This window comes from Dendropsophus ebraccatus, chromosome 4, assembly GCF_027789765.1.
Source record: "Dendropsophus ebraccatus isolate aDenEbr1 chromosome 4, aDenEbr1.pat, whole genome shotgun sequence".
NCBI classification, from domain to species: Eukaryota; Metazoa; Chordata; class Amphibia; order Anura; family Hylidae; genus Dendropsophus; species Dendropsophus ebraccatus.
The window spans coordinates 113,070,468-113,088,790 of NC_091457.1; the positions used below are offsets into that span (position 1 = coordinate 113,070,468).

The window sequence follows — 18,323 nt, forward strand, 5'->3', positions numbered from 1 at the left end:
TCCTAGCGTGAACCCCAAGTCTCCCTCTTTGGCCGTCTTAAAAGTTGGCAGGTATGGGGACTCCCTCTGTTAACGCAGAATGAATAGAGTATTTGAGCGGTTGTCTATACTGATCAATTCCTTTTAGCTCTAGTTATGGACTCTGTTATTACATGTTATTACCTGATGTTCTTGCACACCAGATTCAGAAAAGTGGATCATAATAAGGAGTCTCAATGATGTGGCAGTTGATTTATACGACTTCTAACCTATGTAGATGTTTGGATGCATGCTTGATTTGTCATCTGTTAAACTAAATAGTAAAACCAATCTTAAATGGAAAACTTATTTTATGTGGTATGAGTGAAATCTAAAAAATATCTTCAGAAAATTTTAAACTAATTAAAAATGTTTTGTTTTGTTTTTTTCATTTTTTTTTTTTTTATCAAAATTTGTTAAAACAGCAAGTGAACATAGCCTTAAAAAGGGGTCTTCACCTGGGACGTGTGCTCCGCTGTCTTTCTAGTTGACCGGTAGTTTCACCTCTGTGTGGCTTTAACATGGATTATTTTGATGTGTTTTTGCTCTTTGAGCCACATTTGGTTTCAGCCGCAGAGGTGAAGGGAAGCTGTGTTCTTCCTTGACCAGGAGCTCCCTCCAACTTTATTAATAGAGACCACGCTTTGCTGCCAGGTAGGCAGCCTAAGGGTACTATTACACGATTCGGCCGATTATCGTTCTGTGTAAGGGTGCGTTTACACAAAGATTTATCTGACAGATTTTGGAAGCCAAAGCCAGGAATGGATTTGAAAAGAGGATAAATCCCAGTCTTTCCTTTATGACATGATCCCTGTTTTTAGTCTGTTCCTGGTTTCAAAGATCTGTCAGATAAATCTGTCTGTGTAAACGCACCATAATAACGACAACGATCTGCCAATGATCATTGTCATTGGCTGATCGTTGATATAGGTTCTGATCGCGCACCGCTAATAGTGTAATAGTGGTGCGCGGCCATCGACTGCCGATATACATTACCTATGCATGCTGCAGGGCTCCTCTTCCTCTGTGCTTCTCCCCAGGTCCGCGCGCACCAGCTTCAGAGTGGCCTGTCTCAGCTGACAGGCCGCTCAGCCAATCACTGGCCGGGACCGCCGCGACCAGTGATTGGCTGAGTGGCCTGTCAGCTGATACAGGCCACTCTGAAGCTAGCGCGCACGGACCTGGGGTGAAGCACAGAGGAAGAGGAGCCCTGCAGCATGCATAGGTAATGTATAACGTTTAAACAAGGGCTGCAAGGACATCGGTAATGATGTCCCTGAAGCCCTTGTTAAACAATTATCGGGCCGTGTAATAGGCCCAGTAAACGAGCACCGATCTAGCAGATCGGAGCTCGTTTACATTTATTATCGGGCCCCCATCGGCCCGTCTAATTGTACCCTTAGACAGGTGGAGATCTACTGTTACTGTTACTGGGCCTTGAGTGTCACTGTAAACGCTCCTGTGGCTGATAATCGACCTGCGTAAGAGTGACAGCGATCAGCCAAAGACTGGGCAAATGCCTGTTTATCAGGTGATCAATTGTGTAGAACCTGCTTTAAAATTCAGCCCTGGCACCCAATTTCTTGCGCCGTGTAAAGGAACTGCAGATGAGCGCCGATCTCGCTGACTGGCGCTAGTTTGCCACCGAGAAATTGTCAGGTCTAAAAGGACCCTAAATTTTCATCTCCTCCACATGACCCGATCTGGTATCACCCCTGTTGCAGACCTTTTGTTATTCAAGGCACAAGTTGGTAAAGAAAGGGATATGTGTACACTGACATAATCTCATGCACTGTACACCCCCCCTGTAGTTGACTTTCAGTTCTTGCTGCAGTGTCTTCACAGGTTACTTACAGATCCTAATTTGAAGTCACTTCCCCTCCTTCCCCAATGTGTTCATGTACAGTACTCACAGGAGCACGCAAGTCTTCATCCACTCTCTACTTCCCTCTACAGATCTGTAGATGGACAGACCCTGAGCACATGACCTGTAGCATCTCGCCACCCTAAACGTGAGCTGTACATGTGGCACACCTGAAACTGTGTCCCCCTGAAATCTATGGGATGCATTTATTTCCTTATTTCTGGTGCCTGAACGCACCACAGAAACAGAAGCCGTAAGCAAGCAAGCAAGCAGAAGACATGAAAATTTTAAAGAAATATTCTACCACCTTTGCTGTCACAGAATTAGGACACTCTTGGACGACTACTGTACGTAGCTGTTGCTGCTCTACGCTGGGACACTGGTTCGGTTGCATTCAGTCTTGGCAATGCTTTGTTAGCGTACATTCTCACACAGTGCATCTGCTGCAGGAAATCCACTGCATATTTTGCTACTCGCTGATCGCATTGGGTCTGCAGAATCCACAAGTCACCAATATTGGTATTTTCTGCTGACTCATTGAAATCGATGGGAAGCAAAAGCTGCAGAGTTGCCACAGAGCGAAATCCATGGCGGACTTGACACCTCTGACTGTACCTTAGAGCCTGGTCTCCAGACTGATACATTGTAGTGAGCTACTACTAAAACTTGTAGAGCTGTTGCTGATTTATGTAGCTCACAGAGCATTGTCTAGACTGGATTTAGTTGTATCTACAGCTCAGCTGAGAGCAGGGCTAGCGGTGTATTTGTTAGCAGGTTATAGGAAAGCCCTCATTCATTGACAGCAAACGTTTATTTTAAGTTATATTGAAACCTAAAGCGTGTTAGAAATGGTATTGATGAGTCTCATTGAAATGAGTGGAGAAAAGTGACCTCTGGGACAGGGAGGACTGGCTAACAGAAGCACCAATAGGTTCTACTGCCCAAAATCTGGCTCCTTCATAACAAGCAACTATGTTTTAGTCTGAAACACTGTACTGTTTCAGGGAAAAATTTGCTTTACAACTAATCTATGGCACTAGGCAAGTGCCTGGGGGGCGGGTTCCCAGCATAAGTATACCACAGAGTACAGCAGGCTCAGTTTGTAGTGTAATGTTTAGCTAGTGGCTATGTTCAGTCCATTTTCCAAATGTATATGTTAATTTCTACACTAAAATTGTCTACATTTGGAAAATGGACCCAACATAGTCACTAGTCGCCGGTCCATTCTAACCTATAGCCATGTTGGGAGTATGCTGCAGTATTCCTTTATTGACTGGTTGCCAACGTATATTGCTACGTAGGGAGAAAATGTGATGGGAACATAGCCTAAATCTGACAGACTCTTTAAACATCGAGCGGGTTTGGCCATAGAATGGTCTATAGATATAAATAGATCTGAATGAGTTGCGTTCCTTAAGGGAGATTGATGACCAAGTAATGGATGTGAAGCAAACGTGAATAATGGAGGAGTGATTCTGGTAAAGTGAGTGTCTCTCTGAAGAACATGCACTTTGTAGTCTTCTTGCAGCTTCTGTCTATTCTGTTAGTGTGAGATCAGAACTGCGCTCCCTGTCCATGTGTATAGTGAGGGAACTGGGCAGGGTACCCTGGCAGGCTCGGCTGCTGTCTAACACTAAACACATTGTCAAGGACCCTTGCTATAGCAAATAGTCATGCGGTGTTTGGAACGGGCTATAAGCTGCTGTTCTCAGTGGTCTCCACCGCTATCCATTAGCTCCTTCATAGAGAGCATGGCTGCCATGTGGACATTACACAAGAACTTAGGATTTGCAGAAGGCTGCCTGATATTTTTTGCTAAATTTTTTTTTTTTGGTCCATGCAAATGGGCATATTCATGTATTGCTTTTTGAGAATCGCTATTTGTGTGTTTATCTCTTGCCCTGGAGAACAATGGATCCATTGATGATGATCACAGCAGCCACTTCTTCTCTGACTACTTGTGCTGTGTACTTGTTCATTTGATTAACTGCACTATATATCCCCCGACATCAGGTCATTTCTAAGCTTCTGATCTATAGACCTAAACCTTATAGGATGGTCTTCAATTTTCGGAGCTGTAGGCAGACATTTTAACACACGTTAGGGCTATTTTATATGACAAGAACTGCCATTGTTGGCAAATAAAACAATGGACGTTCTTGTCATAAAATAATGAGCAGCATTAAAATGATGGCAGACATCGGCCGCTGTTCACAAAGGCCCACATTTATCAAAGGGTGTAAAGTATACACTGGTGTAAAGTGCCCACAGCAACCAATCACAGCTCAGCTTTCATTTTTACCAGGGCTGAAAGCTGTTCTGTGATTGGTTGCTGTGGGCAGTGTACACCGGTCTATATTTTACACCCTTTGATAAGTGTCCTCCCAAAGTGTGTTAAAAAAAGGTCACTGTTTGCTACGGCCACACAAATATTTGACAAGTCAATTACTTGCGGCCGTTGTTCAGAAACAGTGTCCACATATAATTGTCAATTGTCACTGTTATGTCTGCTGTAGTGTGCCTGGACATCAATGGTTAGTTGATTTCAAGGAACATCCATATGGTGGCCAGATTTCAATGATTTTAAGATAATAATCATCCGGACAATAATGCCGGATGAACATTTAAAACAGTGGCCGTTGTTTGACAGTGCCAGCAATGGCTGTTATACATCATGTGAACATGGTATTGTTTCTTAAGAAGTTGAGATCTGGGTACAGTTGACTTTTGCCCTTATTTTGCTCATGGTGTGGGGTGAGTCAGCAGCACGTGCTGTTTGGCGTTGAGCAGGGTGACTCAGTTGGGCCGGACCTGGGCCGCTGTCTGCTCTCACATTCCTCTGTCAGATTGCTTTGTCAGGATGTACAGGTGACTGCATAGCTTTGCTCTGCTTCACAGTCTAGTTTAGCCTGCAGCTATTTGATGCTTTTGTTATCTTAGTTTTTGGCAGCTCAGTAGCTATAAATGTAGCACAGCCATCTTGGGCTTTGGTTTGTGTCCATCCATGCACCTTGAGGCTTGATGAAATGTTGCCAGGTTTCACAGCAGTAGACGTCTTGAATCAAAAATTAGGCACTGGCATCACATGCATAGACTACATGGCTTCTGGGATTTGCCAGGCCTATCTGTATGATAGGGAGCTATTTCGGGCAGATCTGTGCCAGTGTTTAGTTCCTATCAATGCCGAATACCTAATTTGTATCAAAGTTGCATCTTGGCCCTTAGTTGCAGAATTGCATTAAATAATGGGAGAAAAAAAAAACATGGCAAAATGATGGACAAAAAATAAAAACCTGCCAGCCCCATCAAGGGTGCGTTCACACGTAACGGATCCGCAGCGGATTTATCCCTGCAAATTTGCAGCGAGATCTGCTGCGGATCCCTGCCCTGTACACTTATGGGCAGACAAACTCGCAGCGGGATGGATATTACGTATCCTTTAAATTCATTAGGGCCACAGGTGGTAGGGTCAGGGCTACTCTTTGGCTTTTTGTGGCACTAGATTGATCCCCCCCCCCCTCTCTCCATTAGCAGAATTCCTTTAATGATCAAAGGATCACATGACTAGTAATAAGAAATACCTCAGGGAAAAAGGCAACCAGGCAGTTTTTTGTGTGTGTGAGAGAGAGAGGGCGCCCTAAGAGGGTTTTTTTCTCTCTCTGTTCTGACAGCAAAATGAGAACTTCAAAAGATGAGCTAAAACTCAAGTATAGTAGCTGGAGCACTGAGGGTTCCCCATGCCTGAGCACTCTTGCCCAATACGTAAGTCTTTTCATACTGCTTCCAAGAAGTCTTAAAGACAGCCCTATTTCAAGAATGAAGCTTGCGTAGTTACTGGGTTACGCAATGATGCTAATAGAACTCCAAGGGGTACTCCAGTGATTTCCCCCCCCCCCCCCCCCAATTGAACTGGTGCCAGAAAGTTTTAATTTACTTCTATTTAAAAATCTCAAATCAGCTGCTGTATGTCTTACAGGACATGGTGTATTCTCTCCAGTCTGACTTAGTGCTCTGCTGCCACCTCTGACCATGTTGGGAACTGTCCAGAGCAGTGACAAATCCTCATGGAAAACCTCTACTGCTCTGGACAGTTCCTGTCACAGACAGAGGTGGCAGCAGAGAGCAATGTGAAAAGAAAATGCCACTTCCTTTAGGGCAAATACCAGGTGATACGTTCTGGAAGACTTGAGATTTAAGTATACTTACAACTCTATATAACTTCCTGACACCAGTTGATTTGAAGGAAATTTTTTTTGCTGGAGTACCCTTTTAAAATCAGCAGGTTATAAAAGTGCAACCAGAGTGCTAATCTGTTACCTGTCGAGGTACGCCAGAAGTTGTAGTTTCGCATCCACTGAATTAGTTCATCTACTGTCATGAGCCTTTTAATGGGAACGTCTCATCACTTTTCATGCTACCTAAACCACAAGTCATCAGGCTGGTCCCCTCCCCCCCACCAGCTTTGATAGGTTTCTTCCAGTATAGGGAGAGATCTGTCAGTCAAGGCTGGGGTGTCAGGGAGAAGCCATTAGAGACCGCACTGATGACTTCAGGTAGCATGAAAGTGATGGCAAGTTCCCTTTAAGGATCTGTTCTATGCAGTGATGTTGTTGGCTTGTACCCTGAGCAACTTGGATTCATTTTTCAGGCTTCTACAGAAACTATGTTGATCAAGTAAATTCAGAATAAAGGCATTTTCCCCCCTCACATGTTTTCAGGATCTGACAGCCATAGATTTGTGTTGTATGACACGTGGTATAAAGGCTATTCTAGGTCCTGTTTGCCCTCTCTATGGTGAACTGTCATGGCAGCAGTGTTTTGAACACACAGGCTACATTCATATGAAATGTAAAAATGGTGCGTCTATTGGCCTTATGGTATAATAGTTCAAAGGAAGACCCTTGGAGCCAGGGCATGGTACCCAGGGAATGTTAGGGAGTTTGTTTCCAGATACAGTGGTTCTCCTGTCCGTTGTATTAGATTTTGGTTACCCTTCCACCTTTCCAGCCTGCTGGTGAGAGCAGATCCATACTGGCCGTCACACTTATAATGGTATATTTAGGACCTGCACATGTTGCCTTGTAACACGTCATACACATCCAGGCCCTTAGTCACAGTTCCTTGAATGAGACATGGAACGTTCTGGCTATTAATATGGCTTGTTTGTCTCCTGGCCCATGTCCTGGGGGTGTTTACTTGGTCAGAATGAATTGTAGCCGGCAATTCTGACACTAGAAGTCTATTGGGGCCATTTTCAGACGCTGGTGCATCTAAGGTTTTGCAGTATGGGTGGTGCCAAAAATGTATTGTACAAGTGCCCATTTATGCAACATTTGAGCCATAAGATTTCTGTTTCCTGTTGGTGACTAAAGTTGCAGTGATGTGCAATTCTTATTGACTGTGTAACACCTACTCTGAGAGCCTGTCATCCAGCTTACACAATGGGCTGGGAACAACCCCCCCCCCCCCCCCCAATAGACCTGCTTTGCCCAGTCTTGCCTTAGCTGGCTGCCGCTGTAAGTGTGTTCTTGCTCTTGTGTGTAGAGGGCTCTTATGTCGGGCCTGACATTCCTCTAATGCAGGTGGGTTACCTTCAGGTGCCTCTCAGCTCTGAATGCTTTGTATCTTTTAGCAATTGTTTCTGTACACAAAACGCAGCCCTTTAATTCCCTTCCCATGACTGTATTAAGGGATGGGGGTCAATGTGTTTACTACAGGCAGGCACAGATTGACACATGGCAGGGGTACATGAGTCTGGTGAAGCAGCGGCTGTAAAGTCATATTGCTGATAAAAAGCGCTCAAATTGTTTTGTGGAATAAGTGAAAAACTGCTGGTGTTTTGCTTGTATAATTACTGTGCCCATTCTGCCCATCCCTGGATGCTGTCCCTGAGTGCATATCTGGTGGCAGAAGCAGGCACAGACCACTTCTCCATGGTAGAGAAATATGTTCGATAGGAAATGTACAACAGTACAAATGAATATAAGAAACCTTGTAATATATCTTATTAGACAAAAATGATTTTTCTGTTTCTAGGATCTTTCCCTTCCCTGATAGACATTCACTCTGAATAATCAGCTCAAGGATTCCTCTATGGAGAGGGAGGGAATGCCTGGGAACACACACCTGTCTAAACTGCTCACTATAACATTATTATGGCTCCTGCTGCCTTTGGCTTTACACAGCAAAGTGCAGGCTCTCCTCCTCTGTAGGTGAAGACACTATAGACATTGTGAATGAGTTATATCTGTATGACGTCACATATCACCTCAACTTGTCATAATGCATCTGTCCTGTTGATGCACACTTTTCTATTGTTTAATCTCCAACAACTTGTTTTTGTGCTATTTGGTATGTCCGGATGACATTATCATTAGTGGAAAGCTCGCTACAAAATCAGCCCGTCCCTCCTAAAATGTAACCTGCTCCTTACTTTCCCATACACTTGTGTCTGTTTACCACCATGTCGGGACACTATCTTATTACAAACCGCCTTGATCTTACTAACACGGAGAGTGGGCAAGAAGCTTCTGCTGTGTCTGCTGGACTGTGAATTGTCTACTTCCTCCTGCTCTGTATATCCTGACACTTCCCCATCACATGCAGCCCTGTACCCACTGGCATCAGATGAGGACGCATCACTGCCCCCCACACTCCTCCTCCAATTTAGGTGGTAACAGCAATGTTCAGCTCTCGCCGTTTACAGGCTGTTTTCCATTTTTCAAAATCTGGTACAGAAGATTTAAAGGGTCCATCTTCTCTGACTTTTAGGGGGTTTGGCATTGTGGGGTTCCCAGGGGTCTAGCTAGATGTAAAACACTGGTGGTCTAGCTAACTGATTTGTAGTAAGTCTGTGGTCCTTTATGTGGTTTCTATTTCCATGTATAGCATAGTATCTTGTCCTTCGGATACTCTTGAGTAATTGGTTTTCCTCCTCTCCCTCCTTCCAAAACAGTTCTTATTTTGAAAGATGACGTCCAGGAAGAAAGTGCTCCTGAAGGTCATCATCCTGGGAGATTCTGGGTGAGTAGACGAGCCGCAACATTTCCTCCCCCTAACTTCTAACCTAGAATCAAGTACAAACAATAGGAATAAAGTTGGTACACAGGGAGAGAGCACCCTGCCCACAAGGGCATCAATTTCTTTGGATTTGCGTTGTGCTTATTAGTGATGTCACGATACCAGAATTTTGAGTTCGATACCGATACTAACTTTTTTATTTCGATACTCAATACCAGTTCGATACTTAGTAAAGTATAAAAGAAAAAAAAAAAAAATGGTAGAAATATAATACCCCTGCACTATTACAGTGATACCAATTTTTGGACTATTTTTATTTTATTGTGTTAAAAATAAAGTTAGTGATATCTAAGTCAGCTCTGCTGCATCAGCTATCACTAAGACAGCTCTGCTGCATCAGCTATCACGAAGACAGCTCTGCTACATCAGCTATCACTAAGACAGCTCTGCTACATCAGCTATCACTAAGACAGCTCTGCTGCATCAGCTATCACTAAGACAGCTCTGCTACATCAGCTATCACTAAGACAGCTCTGCTACATCAGCTATCACTAAGACAGCTCTGCTACATCAGCTATCACTAAGACAGCTCTGCTACATCAGCTATCACTAAGACAGCTCTGCTACATCAGCTATCACTAAGACAGCTCTGCTACATCAGCTATCACTAAGACAGCTCTGCTACATCAGCTATCACTAAGACAACTCTGCTACATCAGCTATCACTAAGACAGCTCTGCAGCATCAGCTATCACTAAGACAGCTCTGCAGCATCAGCTATCACTAAGACAGCTCTGCTACATCAGCGATCACTAAGACAGCTCTGCTACATCAGATAACACTAAGACAGCTCTGCTACATCCGATATCACTAAGACAGCTCTGCTACATCCGATATCACTAAGACAGCTCTGCTACATCCGATATCACTAAGACAGCTCTGCTACATCCGATATCACTAAGACAGCTCTGCTACATCCGATATCACTAAGACAGCTCTGCTACATCCGATATCACTAAGACAGCTCTGCTACATCCGATATCACTAAGACAGCTCTGCTACATCCGATATCACTAAGACAGCTCTGCTACATCCGATATCACTAAGACAGCTCTGCTACATCAGCTATCACTAAGACAGCTCTGCTGCATCAGCTATCACTAAGACAGCTCTGCTGCATCAGCTATCACTAAGACAGCTCTGCTGCATCAGCGATCACTAAGACAACTCTGCTACATCAGCTATCACTAAGACAACTCTGCTACATCAGCTATCACAGACAGCTCTGCAGCATCAGCTATCACTAAGACAGCTCTGCTGCATCAGATAACACTAAGACAGCTCTGCTACATCAGATAACACTAAGACAGCTCTGCTGCATCAGATATCACTAAGACAGCTCTGCTACATCAGCTAACACTAAGACAGCTCTGCTACATCCGATATCACTAAGACAGCTCTGCTGCATCAGATATCACTAAGACAGCTCTGCTACATCAGCTATCACTAAGACAGCTCTGCTGCATCAGATATCACTAAGACAGCTCTGCTACATCAGATATCACTAAGACAGCTCTGCTACATCAGATATCACTAAGACAGCTCTGCTACATCAGCTATCACTAAGACAGCTCTGCTGCATCAGATATCACTAAGACAGCTCTGCTGCATCAGATATCACTAAGACAGCTCTGCTGCATCAGCTAACACTAAGACAGCTCTGCTGCATCAGATATCACTAAGACAGCTCTGCTGCATCAGATATCACTAAGACAGCTCTGCTGCATCAGCTAACACTAAGACAGCTCTGCTGCATCAGCTAACACTAAGACAGCTCTGCTACATCCGATATCACTAAGACAGCTCTGCTACATCCGATATCACTAAGACAGCTCTGCTGCATCAGCTATCACTAAGACAGCTCCGCTACATCAGCTATCACTAAGACAGCTCCGCTACATCAGCTATCACTAAGACAGCTCTGCTGCATCAGATATCACTAAGACAGCTCTGCTACATCAGCTATCACTAAGACAGCTCTGCTACATCAGCTATCACTAAGACAGCTCTGCTACATCAGCTATCACTAAGACAGCTCTGCTGCACCAGATAACACTAAGACAGCTCTGCTACATCAGCTATCACTAAGACAGCTCTCCTGCACCACCCACCACTAAGACAGCTCTGCTACATCAGCTATCACTAAGACAGCTCTGCTACATCAGCTATCACTAAGACAGCTCTGCTACATCAGCTATCACTAAGACAGCTCTGCTACATCAGCTATCACTAAGACAGCTCTCCTGCACCACCCACCACTAAGACAGCTCTGCTACATCAGCTATCACTAAGACAGCTCTGCTACATCAGCTATCACTAAGACAGCTCTGCTACATCAGCTATCACTAATGGCCCTATTCCACGGGCCGTTTTAGAGGAGCAAACGAGCGCTATTAGCGCTCGTTTGCTCCTCGTTCGCCGCTCGCTGCCGCCGCTATTCAACGCGGCTGCAGCGAGCGGGTGAGTGCGGGAGGGGCGGCGGGGAGCTGCGGGGGGGCTGCCCGGGGGATCGCTGATCGTCCGGGCAGCCCATAGGATATAGCAGCGTCTGCTGCCGATGCTCCTATTCAGCGGAGCGACGGCAGCAGATCGCTGCTATATCAGTCGCTTGTTTTTCAACATGTTGAAAAACAAGCGACTGCAACGATCAGCCGACATGAACGATGTCGGCTGATCGTTGCACTCTATTCCACGGAACGATTATCGTCCGTAGCGGTCGATATCGTCCGAAAATGAACGATAATCGTTCCGTGGAATAGGGCCATAAGACAGCTCTGCTACATCAGCTATCACTAAGACAGCTCTGCTACATCCGATATCACTAAGACAGCTCTGCTGCACCAGATAACACTAAGACAGCTCTGCTACATCAGCTATCACTAAGACAGCTCTCCTGCACCACCCACCACTAAGACAGCTCTGCTGCACCAGTTACCAAGATTGCGGAGGAAGAGAAGAGGAGGTTACACAGGATCCCACACACTACAGCCGATCTTATCTGCTCCTCTCAGCCCCGGCCACCTCCCCCACCTGCCAGCCGGCTGGATCCTCACATGTGCTGCACTTCCCTCGGCCTCCTCTCCCGCGTCTCACAGACCCCCGCTCTCCCTCTTCATCCTCCCCACCTCCAGCCTTCTCCGTCCTCCTCTCCCGGACATCCCGCTCTCCCTCTCCTCCGTCCTCTCTCCCGGACCTCCCGCTCTCCCTCCAGCCTTCTCCTCCGTCCTCCTCTCCCGCTCTCCCTTTCCAGCCGCTCTCCTCCGTGCAGCTCCGGCTCCTCTGCATAAATCATCTCTCTGATAAGAGAGTCTGGCGGAGCCGGACTCTGTTATCAGAGAGACACCAGCAGCGGGGGTCTGTTACACACAGTAGCCGACCCCCGCTGTATATGGAGCGGGCTCAGGAGGGGTCAGATGCCGCTGTCAGTGTGACAGCGGCATCTATATACTTAAATAGCCGGCACTAGCAATAGCTAAGTGCCGGCTATTTGAAATTGGCGCCAATGGGAGCGGAGGGAGGGAGAGCAGAGGAGGAGACTGCAGGGGGCAGGGGGAGGCACATAGAGAACACGGCCGGCGCTCAGCTAGCCGCCCACCGTGTTCTCTGCTTAACTTAAAGTTTCGATACCAGGAAATCCTGGTATCGAACCGTTTTTTTGCCCGAAATATCGATAGTAGTATCGATATTTCGGTGCATCGTGCATCCCTAGTGCTTATTGATTTCCATAATGTTTCCTTCATGTCACCTGTGAAAGTATTGTCAATAACCACGTCCCAAAATCTGCTGTTATCCTCACATGTTACACACACACACGCACACACACCATTCCCCGGAGACGCGCGACTGTCTGGAATGGGTCACAGGTGAGTTTAACTTTTTTTTTTTTTTATAGTGTTCGCCCCATACGGTGGGGATGCGGCCATTTTTGAGCTCCCCCACTGTATGGGGTGACCATACCCGGCGTATAAGGCGACCTCCGACTTCTTACTTTGGTGCAGATTTATCAATCTGTGTAAGGTAAAGATGTGCCTGACAGCAACCAATCACAGCTCACCTTCTGTTTCTCAAAATGAGCTGTGATTGGTTGCTTTTCAGGATTAATATCAGATTTATAAATCTAAGCCATTGTGTAGCGTTTATGGCTACCTGTATGTGATAGCGTATATGGTAAACCTGTATGCAAAAGTTGTGTGTTTCAACAGTTTTTTTTGTTGTATACATAAGCATAGTAGACTGTGCCATTGTGTGTGTGTGTATGTACGTGTGTGTGTATATGTATATATATACAGCAGCGTCTGTTAAAGGGGTATTCCAGGTTATTTTGACATTTACGCTACAGATTAGTCTGGTAATATAATAAATTTGTCTCATTTGTTTCTATTACGAGTTTTGTCTCTTTCTCGCAATTTTTACATGAGTCACATTGTCCTTTGACGTCACCGGCCCGGAAGTGTGCTGACTTTCCGACTCAGCCGGCCTCTAGTTAGTTATTCACTTAACAGGCTTCAGAGCCTTACAAACGGCCCTCCCTGAGCACGGGACGTCACATGACTCCCTGTTCCAGAGCTGGCCTGCCAGTGTAATCACCCCAATTCCCCCCCCCCCCTCCCTGTGTAATGATTGCGGACCCCTCAGCCCCGGCCCCCAACCCTGTGTAATGATTGCGGACCCCCTCCCTGTGTAAACATTGCGATATACAGATCACTCACCCCCTGGTGTAGGCGTGTTGGGGCGCTGGACCTGATTTCGGCACCTTTTTCAAGCAGCTATGCTCAGCTGACAGGCGCTCTGTGTGAGGCAGGAGAGCTTCCTTTCTTGCTTCGTACAGAGCGCCTATAGATCGCCCGATACAACTCAGCTGACAGGCGCTCTGTACGAAGCAAGAAAAGAATCTCTCCTGCCTCACACATAGCTGCTTGAAAAAGGTGCCGAAATCGGGTCCAGCGCCGCAACGCTTACACCAGGGGGTGAGTGATCTGTGTATCGCAATGTTTACACAGGGAGGGGGGGCCACAATCATTACACAGGGTTGGGGGCTGGGGCTGAGGGGGCTGCAATCATTACACAGGGAAGGGGGGGGATTGGGGTGATTACACTGGCAGGCTACCTCTGGAACAGGGAGTCATGTGACGTCCCGTGCTCAGGGAGGGCCGTAAGGCTCTGAAGCCTGCTAAGTGAATAACTAACTAGAGACCGGTTGAGTCGGGAAGTCAGCACACTTCCGGGCCGGTGACGTCACAGGACCACATGACTCATGTAAAAATTGCGTGAAAGAGACAAAATTTGTAATAGAAACCAATGAAACAAATTAATTATATTACAAGACTAATCTGTAGAGTAAATGTCAAAATAACCTGGAATACCCCTTTAACCCCTAGACGACCCTGGACGTAGGGTTACGTCATGGAAGTCTGTCCCCAGACGACCCATGACGTAACCTTACGTCACGGGTGTTATTCCCGCTATGAAGCGCGCTCCGGAGCGGAGCGCGCTTCATAGGAGGTGGGGGCCGGCTGCAGTGAGCAGCCGGGACCTCACCGGCAATGACACGCTGCAGCGATCGCGCTGCCGCGTGTCATTAACCCCTTAAACGCCGCGATCACGGCGCGACCGCGGCGTTTAAGTGTAAGTGACAGGGGGAGTCCCCTGTCACTTACCGATCGGGACCCCCGCAGTGTGACTGCGGGGGTCCCGATCGGTATAACGGACTGCTGGAGGTCTCTTACCTGTCTCCATGCGGTCCGATCGGCGCTCTGCTACTCTAAGCCTGCACAGGCAGGCTCAATGAGCAGAGCGCCGATAACACTGATCAATGCTGTGCCTATGGCATAGCATTCATCAGTGTAAAAATCAAACTAATCTATGTACAAGTCCCCCAAAGGGACTTCAAATGTGTAAAAAAAAAAAAGTTAAAAACACTAATACACTACCCCAAAACCCCTCCCCCAATAAAAGTTGAAATCACCCCCCTTTCCCATTATATAAATAAAACATATAAAAATAAATAAATAGATAAACATATAATATACCGTAGCGTGCGTAATTGTCCGATCTATTAAAATATAACAAGCGTCATTGTGACCGGTAAACGGCGTACACGAAAAGAGGGGAAAAAGTGCGCAGATTACCGATTTTATGTTACATTATATATATAAAAAAATTAATAAAAAGTGATCAAAACGTCCGATCTTCACAAATATGGTATTAATAAAAACTAGAGATCATGGCGGAAAAAATGACACCCCATACAGCCCCGTAGGTGAAAAAATAAAACCGTTATAAGCGTCACAATAGTCCCATTTTATTTATAATTAATTGCCAAAAAAAAGGATTTCATTTAAAAAAAATATATAACATTAGAGAATCTGTGTAAACCTGCATATGGTTGTGTTCGGGCTGACCTATAGAATAATTGTATCATGTCGCTGTTACCATATAGTGCATAACGTAGACACAGGAACCCCCCAAACGTTACCATATTGCATTCTTTTTTGCGATTTCATCAATTTATATCTTCATAAATAATATATTTGGGATTCCATCATACATGTTATGGGAAAATGAATGACGCCATTACAAAGTACAACTATTCCTGTAACAAATAAGCACTTACATGGCCTGTAGATAAAAAACTGAGAGTGCTAGAGCTCTTAGGAGGGGAGGAGGGAAAAACGGAAACACTAAGATCAAAATTTGCGCGGTCCACTGGGTCATTTTGGGCCTGGTCCTCAAAGGGTTAAGTATTTAGCCTATACCTTTTTTTTTTTTTATTCCTTTTTTAAAAGTATAAAATGTATAACTCAAACAACTTGAATCCAGAAAGACCCTATAGAAGAAAAATGGAACTCTTACAGGAGACCTAGGGGTGAGTTGTGCCATATGAAAGTTGCCTGTGATTCTATCTAACACTCATTCACTTGCAGCTAAGGCCAGATTCTTACCATTCAGCTGCCAGATGTAGATGAAACTACACTGACTGTGGCCAAATCATGCAGCTGCTGCACATGGTCATGGCTTGGTCTGCATCCGGCAGCTGCATATACTCAGGGGAAGTAAAATAAGCTTGTCCTGTCAATTGGAAAAAGTGGTTTACGTCCACCCCAGAAACAGCACCACTTGTGTCCAAAGGTTATGTCTGGTATTGTAGCTTATCCTTATGTAATTGAACATCAAAGACTGGGTGGGTTGGAATCCCTACTTCTCCGGCCTCAGTTTTCAGGCATATCGGCAGATGTACTTTAAGACAAACCAATGAGGCAAACGCATATTATCTGAACAGTTCTATTCAATGCTAACTATTTTTTATACACCATTTTTAGGGTTGGGAAGACTTCGCTTATGAATCAGTATGTTAATAAGAAGTTCACTAATCAGTACAAGGCCACGATCGGGGCAGACTTTCTGACCAAGGAGGTGATGGTGGATGACCGGTTGGTCACAATGCAGGTAGATGTCTTTATTTAATATTTAGGTTAAAATTATTTTGGGATAAGGAAAGAACTGGTCAAAAATAAATTTTGAAATTAAAGTTTTTTTCTGGGACAAAAAAAATTGATGGCCTTTTCATAGGATAGGCTGACTGGTGGAGTGCTGACACCCGACTCCGCGGCCAATCAGCTGTTTGGTGCCCACACTACAGTGAGAATTGAGTCGCAAGCATTTGTCTCTGGTCTCTGTGTAGCGGCAGCACTGGGTACTGCAGCCTCACCTCCTATTGAAGTGAGTAGACATTGAGGCTGTAGTACACCTGTGGATAGACTGGATTTTGTGTTATCCTAATATAAAGGTCTCATCCAAAGCCTATTCGTTTTGCTGCCAGTGTCTAGTCAGTGGACCTATGCCACCATTGTCCCTTGGCCCACTGATATAACAGACAGTGGTTGGCTCTAATGGGAACCTAATACTTATATGTGAGCTTAAATAGACTGTCTGGTCCACACCATGTACAAAGCTGCAGACAGTGAGATAAAACCAATGAAGCCTTTGTCGTTGCTGATGTCATTTGCACAGATATAAAATTGCATTTTCCTTGAGTGCCACAGAAGAGATGCTGAGCCACAGCCTGCACGTTTCTTGCCTCCCTGTATTGACTGGTTGTCAGATGCTCAAGGCAGGGAGATATAGGGGGAGGCATGCATGCTGTGGCTCACTATCAACTGTGTGGCATCTTTCAAGTTAAACATGTTATATCTGTGCAAATGATCATCAGCAAAGAGAAAGGCTTCATTTGTTTTCTCCCTGTCACCTTTCTGCCTGTGTTTGCAGCTCTCTACCTGGACTGCACAACTGTAGAACAGACATGGCTATGCTCAGCTTAAGGTCTAAAGGGGCTGGTGCATTTTACCATTTATAGCATGTTCTGTCCCATTAGGCCCTGCACTAGGCATAATACAGCGTATCAAATTTGCTTGGGCTGTTCTTACAATGGCAACATCCACAGAATAGGTGGAAAGTGTCTGATCAGCAGGTGTCAAACCACAGGGGCCCCAACTAGTCACAAGAACATGGGTCTTCTGTATGCACATTGCTCCTTCACTCAAACTCTGTGATACTGCTAAAGAGAGCATAATGCAGGGCATCCATCTTTGGCAGTCCCTTAGCGTTTGAATGGAGCCCCATGGGGGGTCTTCACTAATTTGACAATCCCATGGATAGTAATTTTTAAAATTTTGCGTAATTGTAAACATATTTTGTAGCTGATTCCTTTGCCCATCCTACACACCGTCCAGCTTTAGAGCAGATTTTTTGCTAAATCCTAAAATACTCTTGGCTGAGATTGACTTCAGTGCGAGTTCTCTAATCTAGTATTGTACTGGTCTCTATGGAAACTGTTCCTCAAGAAATTATGGCTCACATGACGGTGACTGAGCAGATAATATCCTCGCCGCCTCGTCTTGCTTCCATCAGCAGTTTTATCTTACTGAAATATTGAAGTTATCCTATGATCTTAAGGCAGTCCCAGGCATTGTTGGAATTGACATACGGTAGATGGTGCAATAAAATAGCTTTACATTACCTGCACTTCTACAGCTACATAGATCTCAGCTTCCTGGAGCCCTGTGAGGGTAGCAGACTTTCAAATTAGTCATGCATAAATTTTTAAGTGAGAATGCCTTAAAGGTTTCTTCTTCAGGACATGCCCTTTGTACTGTGTATGTCATGTTTGCTCAGATAATACCTTGCTTTCTAGTCAGGTGATTGACCAGCCTCACTGGGATACATAACATAGGTGTTTGGCAGAGGATGGCTGCCACCAGGAGATACCGTCTCTTGCAGGGTGGATTTGTTTTAAATCAAACTGATTTAAATCACGATTTAAATCACGATTTAAATCACTAGTCAGGAAGGCTTGATTTAAATC

At 45.1% G+C, this 18,323-nt stretch overlaps 1 protein-coding gene across 1 annotated transcript in view; it reads left to right on the forward strand.

The window, feature by feature from the left end:
- RAB7A (RAB7A, member RAS oncogene family) overlaps nt 1-18,323 on the forward strand; it is a 33,032-nt gene that overhangs the window by 9,157 nt on the left and 5,552 nt on the right. The window contains exons 2-3 of the mRNA XM_069966743.1: nt 8,838-8,905; nt 16,282-16,408. Coding sequence (XP_069822844.1) covers nt 8,853-8,905; nt 16,282-16,408 — 180 coding nt within the window. The 5' untranslated portion in view covers nt 8,838-8,852. The remainder of the gene's footprint in view (nt 1-8,837; nt 8,906-16,281; nt 16,409-18,323) is intronic.